General features: G+C 32.1%; 2 protein-coding genes across 4 annotated transcripts in view; both read left to right on the top strand.

Moving 5' to 3' along the window:
• Positions 1 to 7,899, top strand: part of LOC145752099 (thrombospondin type-1 domain-containing protein 4-like) — a 30,038-nt gene extending 22,139 nt beyond the window's left edge. For all 3 annotated transcript variants that reach the window (XM_082568310.1, XM_082568311.1, XM_082568312.1), the window contains 9 exons: positions 1,394 to 1,578; positions 3,029 to 3,533; positions 3,615 to 3,741; positions 3,928 to 4,135; positions 4,371 to 4,544; positions 4,656 to 4,823; positions 6,215 to 6,403; positions 6,696 to 6,840; positions 7,138 to 7,899. In XM_082568310.1, coding sequence (XP_082424436.1) covers positions 1,394 to 1,578; positions 3,029 to 3,533; positions 3,615 to 3,741; positions 3,928 to 4,135; positions 4,371 to 4,544; positions 4,656 to 4,823; positions 6,215 to 6,403; positions 6,696 to 6,840; positions 7,138 to 7,277 — 1,841 coding nt within the window. In that variant the 3' untranslated portion in view covers positions 7,278 to 7,899. The remainder of the gene's footprint in view (positions 1 to 1,393; positions 1,579 to 3,028; positions 3,534 to 3,614; positions 3,742 to 3,927; positions 4,136 to 4,370; positions 4,545 to 4,655; positions 4,824 to 6,214; positions 6,404 to 6,695; positions 6,841 to 7,137) is intronic.
• Positions 7,900 to 8,161: 262 nt separating this feature from the next.
• Positions 8,162 to 11,408, top strand: LOC145753352 (multiple inositol polyphosphate phosphatase 1-like). The gene is made up of 11 exons (XM_082569762.1): positions 8,162 to 8,301; positions 8,643 to 8,739; positions 8,940 to 9,086; positions 9,274 to 9,418; positions 9,561 to 9,677; positions 9,822 to 9,960; positions 10,078 to 10,181; positions 10,308 to 10,417; positions 10,520 to 10,662; positions 10,730 to 10,867; positions 11,198 to 11,408. The coding sequence occupies exons 1-11, from the start codon at positions 8,183 to 8,185 to the stop codon at positions 11,406 to 11,408; spliced, it is 1,470 nt and encodes a 489-aa protein (XP_082425888.1). The 5' UTR covers positions 8,162 to 8,182.
• The last annotated feature ends 987 nt before the right edge of the window (positions 11,409 to 12,395 follow it).

Here is a 12,395-nt window from a genome sequence, read left to right as displayed (position 1 = left end):
TGACCGAGATAGTAATTATTTTACCTTGTCTGAAGAGCTATTTATCATTGCTGGTAAACCGAGGCTTTTTTTAATTAAAATTGTTTAGCAATTGTAGCGTAAATCTAAAGGTATTTCAAAGTAGAATTCCTTTGTTCTTAGCCCAAATTTTATTAAATTTTACAAGTTCTAAATTGCTTTGTTAAAAACAAAACCAGTAACCTATTGTTAATTAGTTTAGTAAACTTCGTTTTATGTTTTTTTTAGATAATTTATTTGTTAATATTAGTTTTGGGAAATCATATTTGTAAGTAAGTCATTTATATATGTGACAATGTTATAAAAGTGGTATTAATAAACCTCTACTATTGCTACGGTTGGCCTAAACAGGTAAATTAACTAACCTAAACGACCTAAGCCGTAACTTGTTTTTCTAAAACTGCCAAAGCCTATATTAAAGGTCATAAGGGTGTAGTGGCTTAATGTTATACCAATGACATTTGCGTCCCGAGGTTATTCTATTACATTTTATGCCAAAAGTTAAGGTTAATCTTTATCTTTTATCTAAATTGTCATCAAAATATTTTGCTTCGAAGAATTTTAACAAAATTGATCCTAAATTGTTTTTTAAATATTTATTTTTGAACAAAATTCCGACAAGTTGTTTATCAATGATTTCTGTGTAACTGTTTTAAAAGTTTTTTTATTAAAATTCCTCTACCAATTACTTTTCAATATTTGTAAACTGGTCTTTTTAGGTTTAAAAACTATCTAATGTATTAAATAAAACTGTCAATCACAACAATTCAATATTGACAAAGATGTCTAATGCTTGACTTAACTACAAAAGAAACTTAATTTAATTACGGTTATATCAACAACTCTTTTCAGTTCAATAAAACGGGTCAAAAAACTTGCAATGTGTATTAAAAAAAGGCATAAGAGGGTATATCATAATAAAAGTTTGTTTTCGTCTTCCAAAGGAAAATTTGTTTCAATTTAAGGCATTTGACTTGATGTGGTCTCGTGTTGTCATCAATCATTATTAAGGAATCACGCCGTGGTAGTGACAGGCTATTGACCCGTTTAGCTACCCAGCGTATTAAGTATCATATCTAGAAATTACAAAGCCCCCACTACTGTGCGGTCGCTAGCTATTGTTTTGTAAGGACTAAATAGGAAATGCGGATTATGGTGGTTTGTCTTAATGCGTTTTTTGTTGGGCGGGGTAAATATTTTTACAAATGGTGCGGAAACACAAATATCTGGTAGTTTTTTCTTGGTTAAAAATTAAAAACTGATGTTAAAAACATGGTCAACTATATTCTGTATTATGTAAAACTGTAATCATCTTATAGCACCACAGAAGAACAATTTATTTTTGTTTTTTTTTAACATATTTTTTGTTTTTTAGCTTTAAGATCAGCTGCACCTGGTAACCGGTTCTACATCAACGGTGCTCTTAACAGGGGAACTCCCGACCGATCAGGAACTTACGAAGTTGCTTCGACAACTTTTGATTACCAACGACCGTTCCTATCTGACAAGGGTGAATCCTTGCAAGCTTTGGGACCCACCAGCGAGAGCTTGGAAATATTGGTAAGTTAGTGTTAGGCTGTTGTAAAATAACGTAATGGTTTTTATAATAGCGCCTGAATAAAGGGCATAACTGATGGTTTTTGGCAAAGTTAAGGTACAACTTAAAATTCCCTCTTATTTAAACAAAAATTAGTTTTAAAAACAGCTAATTACCGTACATTCACATTAAGTCACGTAAACAAACCTTAGTCGCACCGGGTTCCAAAAAATCATTAAGGCATTAATCCTTTGATATTTGTTGACGTGTTTGTCTTAGGCGTCCTCAATTTCCTAAACAGATACTTTGTTACCAACCTAACAAGGGCGCACATACATCAAACTCAACTTAGCGTCAGCTAATCTGCGAAGTGACGATGGAAATTGGCACTTAAAAACAAACGACGGTATTCAATAGAGATTAATCGATTCCCTAGGTTGTGTGGCCTACTAAACGCGCTCAGGAACAAATGCTTGTTAAAAGTGAGATTGGTATCAGCGCGAGTATTTTTGGAACCGATTCGCCGACAAGTTGGCTGAAATTCTAGGGCGGGCGCTTTTAGTTAGGCTTTAACTGTGTTTAGGGGCCTTGTAGTTCGTCTTAAGGGCCTTGTTTTGTGATCCTATCTTGACTGGTCCGGTGTTTTGTAAACTGTCAATTTAGCCATTTAGGACAACGATTTATCTCATTTATGGACTGTTAGCGGTTTGATCGTTCCCGAATTGTTGCACAGCAGATAAGCGATACCAAGCGAATTGCTGGCACGTTTTTAAAATACCTGGAAGTTAAGAATAAGGTCAAAAGCCAATAGCACGTGCAAATCGACGTTAGGCCGTACAGTTTAACCTGTACATAATAAAGATGCCAGAAATTAATTTGATTGTTACGGATGCCATTACCATTAAAAAAATATCATAAAAAATTTGAACGAATTGGCGCCAAACTATCTTTTTATCTCGGTGTTTCATCGAAAGGAAGTCTTTTAATTCTCACACGACTATTAGATTTCATTTTACAATCCCACCTTAGTCGCAAAAACAGCATTATTTTTGTTTTTCATCCTCCGCTTTTTTGCCCTTGTATAAAAGGTCATGTTTGTCATTGTATTCCCTTATACTTTAACGAGCGTTTTCTTAAACCTTATAATTTTAGTTTAACTACTATAGGCCAAACCTAGATGGGTTAAATTTTTAGGCTGCTGGATTTTCATCTAATTTATGTTTAATGTTTTGGGTGTAGCTTTAGCCTACTTTGAGGTAATATGGCTTGCGTTACCGTTACGGCATTGGTTGAGCAAATAAAGGCGAGTGTTATACCTTATAAACAAGGGATTAGGGATTTAAAGTCCTAAAAACATGTTGATCGTATATACACAATGACAGTATTGTGTTTATATCGTTTTTACCTTTCTAAATTATATTGTTTAAATAATGTTTTAAGACTCTATAATTGGATTTATTTTTACTTGCACAGATTTTCTATCAAGGAAACAATCCTGGCATTAGGTACGAATACACAGTTCCTAAACCAGGCTGGAACTCCAACCAACAATCCCAACAAGGCCAACCCCCAACTGTGGGGTCAATTAATCGACTACCCTCAATCTACCGACACGATAACAAAAATTATTACACTCGACCCCAAAATTCACGAGTTGACCCCGCCTTACCCTTTAACCCTCCGTTAGGCCCAGTGTATCCCTCTCGGTCTAATCTACCCCAGTTTAACGATAATCAAGGGCGACCCGATTACCAGAGTCGTTTAAACGTTGACGGTCGGTACAACTACTGGCCCCGCGGTGCCCGACCCGCACCCGAGACCGATACCGAAAGTGTGGAGAATGACTTTGAGGAACCGGCAGACGAAAGCACAAATATTCGAAGAGATGTAAACCAAATTAGTCGTCAGATCGAAGTAAGTGGCGACACCGAGTGGAGATTAAAGGGATTTGGTCAGTGCTCTAAGTCGTGTGCTGGAGGTAAGTTTATCCTCAATTTATGTTAAACTAACATTTTGAAACCTAGATTTGATTGTAAATGTTATATTATTTGGATTTTAGGTATACAACGCCAAGTATACGACTGTGTTGCTACTGAAACAGGACAGGTAGTACAAGATCATCTTTGCACGGCGCAGAGACCTATATCAAGGACACAAAAGTGTGAGAAAAGACCCTGCCCTGCATAGTAAGTGTTGTTTTTTTATGTTGTAGAGTCATAAGACTATTTGAATACGCTTAGATTTTACAAGTTTTGGTAATATAAATTTTTGTGTGTTTCGATATAAAGGTTTCGTTGACCTTTGTTCAAATTAGTTTTGTCTTAAATATTTTTCCTTATATTTTACAAACAATTTGTGCTGTTTTTTATTAGCTGGGATACCTCGAATTGGTCGGAGTGCACACGTACCTGTGGTTATGGGCGTCGTTCACGTCGCATCGTCTGTCGTCGACAATATGCCGGCAATTTCAGCACAGCAGTCTCCCACAAGCGGTGCAGTCGACTAAGCAAGCCTAAAATGCACGATCGGTGCAACGTGCAGCCTTGTGCACGATGGGAATATGTCGGCGAATGGGGAAAGGTATTAAAAATGTTTTAAGTTGGGAATTTGCCAATAAACTGTCGCGCTCTTCTGAGCGAAAGGCTTTTAAGCCCATCCATCTAATATTGATATTACTTTTGAGTAACCGTACACCTGTCTAATCTTTCTTATCTTTAAACTGAACGCCCGATTAGCGCATTAACTTATGTTATCTCGTGCATAGTTTTCTAATCTCATATTTGTTGTTAAATATACTTTAATTTTTTAATCTTAGTGCAATTCAAACTGCGGCTCGGGTACCCAAACTCGACAGGCCGTTTGCAAGGCCGGGGCCAACAGCGAACCTTTGGCGGAAAGTTTGTGCTCACAATCCCGCACGTTAGCAACTACAAGACCCTGTGATGCCGGACCGTGTATAACGCAATGGTTTACCACAAAATGGGAAACGGTAAGTTAGCGCGTGGATAGAAAAAGTCTATATCTGTAAACAATATTTAGAGAAGGTATTATAAAAACGTTAAGTATAAATATAGCAAATATTTAACTGTTTTTTTAACAGTGTTCGGCCGACTGCGGGAAGGGAAAACAACGGCGGGACGTGATATGCATGAACACCGCGGGAAATCCGAACGGTTGCCCGATCACTTCACAGCCCAACGCGACAAGAACTTGTTCGAGAAGTTCGTGTGGTGTTACATTTGAGTGGTTCACTGGAAAGTGGGGCGCGGTAAGTTTTTACCTTTTTGCTTATTCATGATTTTTGTTCTTGTAGTTACATTTAAAAATTTAAAAAATAAATACAAAAAAATGCCTGGGGTAGTTACTCTTGTTTAGGCTGTGAAGAATTAGTTTATATAAAAACATTGGTTTAAGGCAATTAAACTTGTTAAAAGAAGTCTTAAATTTAAATTTTAACTAAAAAAGAACGTTTCTCTAATATATGTCTCCAACATACAAAGTATTTATAATTGGGCGTGTAAAAAAGATACAAATCTGACAGTTTGTGTCTGGCGTTTAGATTATTAAATCATTTCTAAACGTTACTGACATTTTTACAAAAACACGAAAACTTAACTAAAGGTGTACCGCAAAACGATTTCCAAGAATGTGTTTTAAAAGATTAAAAGTGCCTGCTGTGTGTATTAAATATAAAAGAAAAGTATGCTAATGAAAGTGCAAATGTTGTGGCAAATACAAATTAGCTTTTTAAAGTAAAATATCTTTGTTGTTATGTGTTACGTTTAGTTCTGTTATTTTGTATGTTTTGTATACCAAAAAAGTCGCCTAAAATTAACTTGTGCGCATTAAATGTATTTGAAATAAATACTCATAAACAAATTAAGTCAGCAGTTAAATAGTTGCCTAGTTAGTTATATAAAAACATCAACAAAGAATTATTAATAACAAATACTTAAAAATGATGACAATTATTAAAAAATACAAAACAGAAAATTTAAATGATCACCACTTTTAATTAATTCTACCACAAAGTCTCAAAAAAATGAAACCAACGGATCGTTGCAATATAGCAATCACTCATAGAACTCTATTTTCTCCATCACACTTCACCACGTGTAGACAACTTGGTGGTACTTGATCAGCACATGTTTGAAAACTTTAATTTCAAGCAGTTATCGCATAAAACCATTACGCAATTCAAGTTTTTCGCGCATTTCTTCCAAAAGCGTGTGAACTCCACTTAGCTGAAATGCTTGTTGAGTACGCTGGGCGTTTAATTATAGCTTCAAATAATTACGAAAGCAATTTGCAACCGCGGACCAACGAAAACATGTATTTTGGCTGGGTTGGCTTATTATATCAACGCAGACAACCTTAAATACTTGAAATATTCAAAATGACTTCGGCCTAAAGCGCGTGCCATTTTGGAAAAAAACAAAAGATTTTCAGAAGTTGTTATTTTAACTTTGCACGCAATCCTTTCAATTGTTTATAAACTTTTTATTGAAAAAAGCTCCAACATTTTAGGATTGTAAATGGCCCTAACTTGTTTAAAAACACCTCATTTATAATTTATAAACATCTACCATCGATTTTTCGTTTCTTAGACTAAATAGGTTTATCTAAATTTTGAATTATTTTGATTTCTTTATGTTTTAGTGCTCAAGTAAATGTGGCAACGGCGTGCAGAAGCGATTGGTGACGTGTGTAAGAATCACGCCAGATGGCGCAATGGAGGTAGTTGCTGCAAGCGAGGAAAATTGTCCGGAAAGCGAAAAACCAGACTTGGAGCAAAACTGTAACACTCAATCTTGTGGATCGAGATGGCATTTCTCACCCTGGAGTGAAGTAAGTTTAACAAAAAATTTGTTTGATGTCTTTAGGTTCGATTACCCGTTAAGTTAATTTTTGATATTTGTGGTAAAAATGTTTTATTTTCGAAACCCTAAATCCATGTTTTTTTTAAATAAATATTGTTCAACCTTACCGCTTTAAAATATTGCAAAAGTTGGATAAGGTACTTTTTTGTACTGCTTTACAGAATTCAAGTTACAATTTTCTTTAAATTTTATTAATAAAAGCCTAAAATAGAAATTTTGCAATAAAAATTCAATTTTAATAACTCTTTGTTTCTCTCTAGTGTTCAGTGTCGTGCGGAGGTGGTAGTCGCACGAGGGATGTTCAATGTTTGGACGAACAAGGACATTACAACTCACTTTGTGATATTCACGAAAAGCCAATCCATGCCGAGAAATGTAATACCGCCAGCTGCCATTCGTTAATAGGTATTTAAATATTTTTTTGCTTTTGTGATTAAAGAAAGTAATCTTTAGGCATTTACAAATTATAAAACTACCTGATTTGGTGAAATAACTAGTCCGTATTCCAGTAGACTGGCATGGCAGCGTTCTACGAGCCGAAAGGTTTTAGGTTCAAGCTGCACAAATGCCACACTTTTCGTTTTTAAGCCAGGCGTTTTCGGATAGCCCAAACAAGTCCCAACAGCACACTCTTTCTTAATAAAAAAACTTGGATAATACGGAAATAAGGTTAAATACCTAACTTGTGCTCTTTTTTTGTAGATCCTAACTGTGAGGATCGTTTGCGAAGTTGTCACATGGTTTTAAAGGCGCGCTTGTGCGGTTACCCATACTACAAGAAAAAGTGCTGCCACACGTGTACGCTTGCTAATGGTGGCCACAGAGGACATTGGAATGCTTAACACTTCAGTTAAACCAAACACTCGTGCGCAATTAAGCATTTAACCACGTGACGTGCCCATTCAAGCGATAAGTTTCCTGGGATGACTGTGTGAGCTACACTATTGTGTGTATTGCTCGCTATTTGGACGTTTTTTACACAACTTTTAAATATTTTTAAGGACGTCTGGCAAGGTGTACAGCATTAGTTTTTTCGTTTACATTTTTTAAATTTTTAATTGTTTTCTAAGTTATCCTCGCTTGCTTAATGTCAGTATTTTTTCAAGCCAAGTAGTGGAATGCATTTAGTTTATTTTTCCAAATGTTTGACATATAAACTAGTTTGTGTAATTTATCGATTTTACGTAAAGTTCACAACAAATTTTGTTCCTTTTACGACAACGTTCCATTTATTCAGCTTCTATTATCTATATTTTTTCAAAAGTTCTTGTTTGGTACGTTCCCTTGTCTTTTATACAAGAACTTTTTCTTCTTATCTTTTTATTTATTTTATAAAAATTTTCATTCCAAAAATCTATTGTGTTAAGTTTTGTAACCGTTTGTGTCTTTTATATTTCGCAACTTGTTTTGATTACTAGATTTTGTATAAATTCTTTTAATTACTAAAAAATAAATAAATTGTTACATTTAGGCTGGTTTTTGGTACACAAGTCTTGAATCTAAAATTGAAAAACAAAATTAGGCAGTTGTTTTCAGCATTAAGCTTACATCTTGACTTGAATTGTTAAGTTAGATAAAAACAAAAATTTTTATTTTTGAATATTATAAATAGTTGGTAACACTGCTGTACCACGTGTTTAAAAAAGTTTGTTTATATTACCATCATCTGATCACGTGTGTTTTTTCATTTGAGCTTCGTTTTTAGGCAAAAGTTGCAGAATTATAGGGGGACAAATGACAGATTAAAATGGTATTTAGAATAAATTTAATGATCAAGATACCAAACCGGATAATATATGCTGGTGGAATATGTTTAATTGCCGTAATTAGTGGATTTGTTTTGCTCTATGGAAACAACACGTTCAGGTATATTTTTGTCATTTTAAGGACTTTTATTTAGATAAAACTACAACAGACAAACTGCCTATAATTAATGTAATGTGGAAAAAATGCCCACGTAATACCAACCAAAACCAATTTAGAAAAACACCAATCATTATTATTATAAGATAAATTTTGTCAAGTAATACAATTTAAGAAATGTGACCGAAATATGACACTTGGGTCAGAATTAATTTGGCCTACCTAAACAGTTAATTAATATTTAATATCCTTTAAAAACCACATAATAAAAAATGATTTACTTGCTTAAATTAATGAAAAATATCTTATAAATTAATCTTAATATTGTTATTAATATCAAGCAGTCAAAACCATTATCATGCTACGAAGACAACATATTTTAATCGACCAAAGTTTTATGCTCATGAACCACTACCATGGAATCTGGAAAACATTCCAAAAGTAAGTTTAAGTTAATATACAAAAAACTACATTACAATTGATATAAAATAAATAATAAATTAAAAATAAATCATTTGTAGCAGTTATGTATTCTACCTTAGTAAATTTAAATATTGGATTTTAACATTTTTAACTTTATGAAAAAATAAAAATATGAATTTAGTTTAATTTTTATTGTAAAGGAAATTTAATTGTTTTAGGACTTATCGCCTGTGTATGTAGATGCGTTATTTAGACATGGAACCAGGTACCCCAGCCAACAAAAGGTCACAAAATGGAAAAGAACACTGATGACTTTAAAAAACATTAAGGAAAGTTCTTATACAGGATTTGAAGACATTCTTCAGGTAAATATTTTAAATTAAATATTATTTTAAAGAAAGTAGCCATGGCTGCCTATCTTAGTAAGCTTTCTGTTGTAATATGTATTTTATGCGAGAAAATATATATAAAAAATTGTATTATAGCAACAGTATACCTTCAGTTAAAGTTTATTAGCTGTTTAGAAAAAAAACGAGCATTTTTAATTTTTAGGACTGGGATAAGTATTTTCCTGCTCACCTAAGTTACACTTTACATGAAAAAGGTTGGATTGAGATGTCATATTTAGCAAAACACTATTTCGAAATGTGCAAGGAAGCGATACTTAAATCTTTTTCCAAATATTTAGACAAAAACAGTAAGCAAAAGTTAAGATAGTTTGGTAAATGTAGTTAGGTGTAGTCTTAATGTTTTCGTGGTTCCACAACCCAATTAAAATATTAATTTTTTTCTTATAAACTAACATTTTTTTTATTTTTTTATAATTTTTGTTTTAAAAGGGTTTTTTGAAGTGGTTACAAGTAATAAGCTCAGAGTGAAGACAAGTGCTCGTTCATTTTTGGGGACAATTTCTTGTCTGATTTGTAACACTATTAAGGATTCAAAGCAAGCTTATGGTAATTTACTAAAGAAATTTTTTAATTATTATTTAACTATATATTTTACAATAAACCCTTGGTACAATAAAATTTAGTATATATCATTTTTTTTTTTTAACTAACTTTTGTTCTACTTCCTTACTGTCTTTTGTTTTTTTTAAGACAATATTTGTAAAGAAGAATATAATGAAACCAAAATATTGGAAAATGATAACAAAGAAGTGAATGGTACCTTAAATTATGGGGGAATAAAAGTTTTAGTAAACTTGGAGCAAATGAGGCCCTTTGATAATTGTAGTAGGTAAAATAAATTAGTAAATATGAATTTTTTAATATTTTAAAGTTTGCGAAATTCGTATAACAAAATGTTATTATTAAAAGAAAAAAAAAATTATAACAACTTTTTAATTGGCTCCAGATATTTCAATTTTGATCAAAATAGAACTGAGGTGGAAATAAGTTTTTTTATGTCACCAATGTTCCAATCAATGGTTAGTAATGTATCAGCTTCACTTGGTGTGGGTATGTATCAATATATAGTAATTTTTTTGATACAATGCAAATATTTTTTATATATTATTGTACAACTCATGTATTTTAAAGTTGGTTTGTCAGTTTTGTATTTTTGTAAATGTGTTTTCTTTCTAGAGCAATTAGGAGCATCAGATGTTTATGATTTATACCAAATTTGCACTTTTATGCATGCTCTTCATGATAAAACATTAGTATGTGATATTTTTAACAAACCACAATTGGAGGTAAAGGTTTTGTGATTTAATGATTATTTTTACTTATAGTACATACTAGTTAGAATTCACATTGGATCAAAGTTTTATTAACTTAAAGTATTTTGTTTATAGGTACTTGAATATACAACAGATCTTAAGCATTATTATAAAACAGGATATGGTCACACCATTAATTACCTAATGTTATGCCCTCTCATGCATAATATAGTGCAGCGATTGGATGGCGTGGTGGCCCAGTTTAAGCAGAATAAAATGTAGGTGTTAAATTTATAATGATTTAATGTAAAAACATAATAAAATTTTTTTTTTTTTTTTTTTTAGAATTTCAAAGTCTTCTATGTTAAGGTTTGGTCATGCTGAAACCCTGATACCTTTGTTGAGTTTATTAGGACTTTTTGAAGATGATATTCCTTTAAAACATGATAACTTCGATGTTCATAAACATGAAAGAAAATTTAGGTAAATTTAAAATCATTTTATTTTATTGCATTGTTTCATGAAGGAGTTACTATAAGTACTTCTGAGTCTGATTCCCACTGCTTCTATGTAGCTGCAATTTTTAAATAGGTTACTAACATTTTTTTTAAAGCCTTAAATAATTAGCAGGATGATCCAGCAATATCATAGGGTTAATAAGATTATTTAATAATACACTAAGGCACTTTAATTTTAATTGAAGATGAAATAATCAATCTTGGACTGCTCACCAACTAAAAATTGTTTTAATTAATAGTAAATGAACTTGAAGTTATTCTTATGGTCACAAATTTCTTTAACATATTTTAACAGAACTGGAACTTTTAGTCCCTTTGCTGGAAATGTCGGATTCGTACTTTACCACAACATCACATCATCCCGTCTCAATTTATTAGTAGTTGTAAACGAGTATATGGTCAAATTTTCAAACACAGATTCATATTTTATTGACTATATACAAGCTCGTAGTATTCTGTTAAGCCACTTAAATAAAGTAAACTGTGATAGTGTTTGTAGTATGTAAATATATCTTTAATTGCATAATTTTAAAATACCTCTTTAACATTGCATTTACATAACAGCAATTATGTAGCTGTTGTTACTTCATTGTTGCTTAGAAAATGTTGTTGTTTATGTTTTTATTATTTCGTTTTTTTTTTGTTTTATAAAATAAATAAAAACAAAAAACGTTGCATAGTGATTTTTCTATATCCAATTATGTAGTTATGCAATAGGAGGGGCTTCTTTTAACGTAAAGTTTTTCTAAGAACCATTTATAAACTTGCGTAAGTTTTATAATTTTGCCAGCCGTAGAATGTCAGTTCGGAATCAAATATAGAGTAAAAATAAATGCCCTACGCAGATTAAAAAATAAGTGTTGTTTTACTTTTTTATTGGAACCGCAAAAACATTCTTTTTATATTGCTATAGGACCATGTAATTAATATCTCTGTATGTATCTAAAAAAATTGAATATAAAAATTGCCTAGTGTAGGTAAACGAATGCTTTGAAAGTTATCCTCTATGTAATTTTTTTCTTTCGATTGCGTTAGAATAATTAAGACTACTTGACTTGTAAAAGTATTATAAAAATAAACTGACGTTATCATTTCTACTATAATTTATCGATTTTCTATAGATAGTTGCAAAATGAATATTTTATAACAATTTACGGAATTTTGACAGTTACAAACAGAAAATAGTCACGTGACCATTCACGCCACAAGGCGACGCTACAAACAAATGAAGTTGAACCGTTCACATTGTTTTCCCAAGCCTGACTTTTTCGGTTTCGTATTTTTGTGTCGTAATTTTAGAAAGGCAAGTATTTGGTTTTACAAGTCAGCCTTAACATATCTAAAAGAAAAATCTTGCAGATTTATAAGTGACCTTTGGTTTAATTAAGTTTTAGCGTGGTTTCGGTGTTAATTTATTAGTTTTAACCTAGATTCGTAAGGCCACGCTTTTCAAATTTTAATTTGAGCTAGTTTTAAATCGATAACAAAGTCAG

The sequence above is a fragment of the Corella eumyota genome, chromosome 5 (assembly GCF_963082875.1).
Source record: "Corella eumyota chromosome 5, kaCorEumy4.1, whole genome shotgun sequence".
Classification (NCBI taxonomy): Eukaryota; Metazoa; Chordata; class Ascidiacea; order Phlebobranchia; family Corellidae; genus Corella; species Corella eumyota.
This window is presented reverse-complemented; position numbering and strand designations above follow the sequence as displayed.